The sequence below is a fragment of the Pyxicephalus adspersus genome, chromosome 1, assembly GCF_032062135.1.
Source record: "Pyxicephalus adspersus chromosome 1, UCB_Pads_2.0, whole genome shotgun sequence".
NCBI lineage: Eukaryota > Metazoa > Chordata > Amphibia > Anura > Pyxicephalidae > Pyxicephalus > Pyxicephalus adspersus.
In genome coordinates this window covers 21,899,870-21,901,065 of record NC_092858.1, presented here as the reverse complement: position 1 = coordinate 21,901,065, position 1,196 = coordinate 21,899,870, and the positions used below count along the sequence as shown (strand labels likewise).

Below are 1,196 nucleotides of genomic sequence, written 5' to 3'. Positions count from 1 at the left end.
AGAACATTGAGTGTCACCGAGCAATGCCAATAAAATATAAGGAGCAGGGCCCTCATTAGTGTAATAATTGTATTGTGGTAATGAGGTCTAAAATAGACAACCTAACTGACAGTGACTCTTCCTGCCATCTATAATATGCTCACTGCATAACGGCTGGTTAGGTTGACTGTTTTTTCTAACATGTAGACAGTGAGGAGAATTTCCAAACTTAAGTGACTTCTATTCTTTGTTGTAGTAAATAGATAAGGACATTTAGCAATGCACTGTAAAGCAAAAATTGGATGGGTAAAGAAGCGTCTGCTAGTCTGATCATTCAGCTCAGCATATGATTACAAACCCCATGTATATGGTAAGAGGATGGAAACATACATGTCTGTTATATGCATTGGTTAATCTTTGGCTATCAATACATTTTGCATTGTGGCAATCATTTAAAACTTTTCCTTGAACTACTTACATGATTCTTTTGGTCCCTCCATATAAGCCTATGTGTTGTCAGTAGGAGGGTGCCGGCGTCAAACTTGCACTGGTTGAAAAAAATAAAAATAATGGAGGTAATAGAGAATAAGTAATTGGAGAAAATGTTTCAGTGAATTGACTGCCAGCTTTTGGCAGGGAAGATGAACTGTGTGTAGAGAGCCACCACAATGGAACAACAAATCACATATACACAGCAGCCATACAGACACCTAGAGGGAAACAAAAATCAGTCTGTCAGCTCAGTTATAATGACAATGGAGGAAGGTCTCTGACATTTTCCATGGGGTGATTTTTTTTGCATTTTAATTAGCACAAAATTGCCAGCAACAACCTGGATTCTGGGGTTTTGGTGTAGAGAAGCCTCTGCTTTATCGCACTGTGCAATGATTGATGCTGGGAGACCTATTGCTAGTCCTGAGTCCAGGGTCTCATGACCAGCATTCAGCTTTCAGAAAATTGTTGATTTATCTGTAATATATATATATATATATATATACACACTTTTACTGTCTGTGCCCCTTCCCCCAATCACCTATTAGTAAGTGTAAATGCACCTGGAAAGAAAAATAGATATCATATGAGATACATATGTCAGTCTCAACATTTTTTAACCTATACATATAATTTACTGCCATTTTCTGCGTCGCTGAACGTGATGCCACTGCCCTTTCAGGAAAGATTCCAGGTGAATGTTTGAAATATTGCAAAAGCGGTTT

The 1,196-nt window shown here is 38.1% G+C and overlaps 1 protein-coding gene across 1 annotated transcript in view; it reads right to left on the bottom strand.

Annotated features, from left to right (window-relative positions):
* Positions 1-1,196, bottom strand: part of VPS36 (vacuolar protein sorting 36 homolog) — a 21,744-nt gene that overhangs the window by 18,459 nt on the left and 2,089 nt on the right. The window contains exon 2 of the mRNA XM_072403693.1: positions 458-526. Within this exon, the coding sequence (XP_072259794.1) occupies positions 458-526 (69 nt within the window). The remainder of the gene's footprint in view (positions 1-457; positions 527-1,196) is intronic.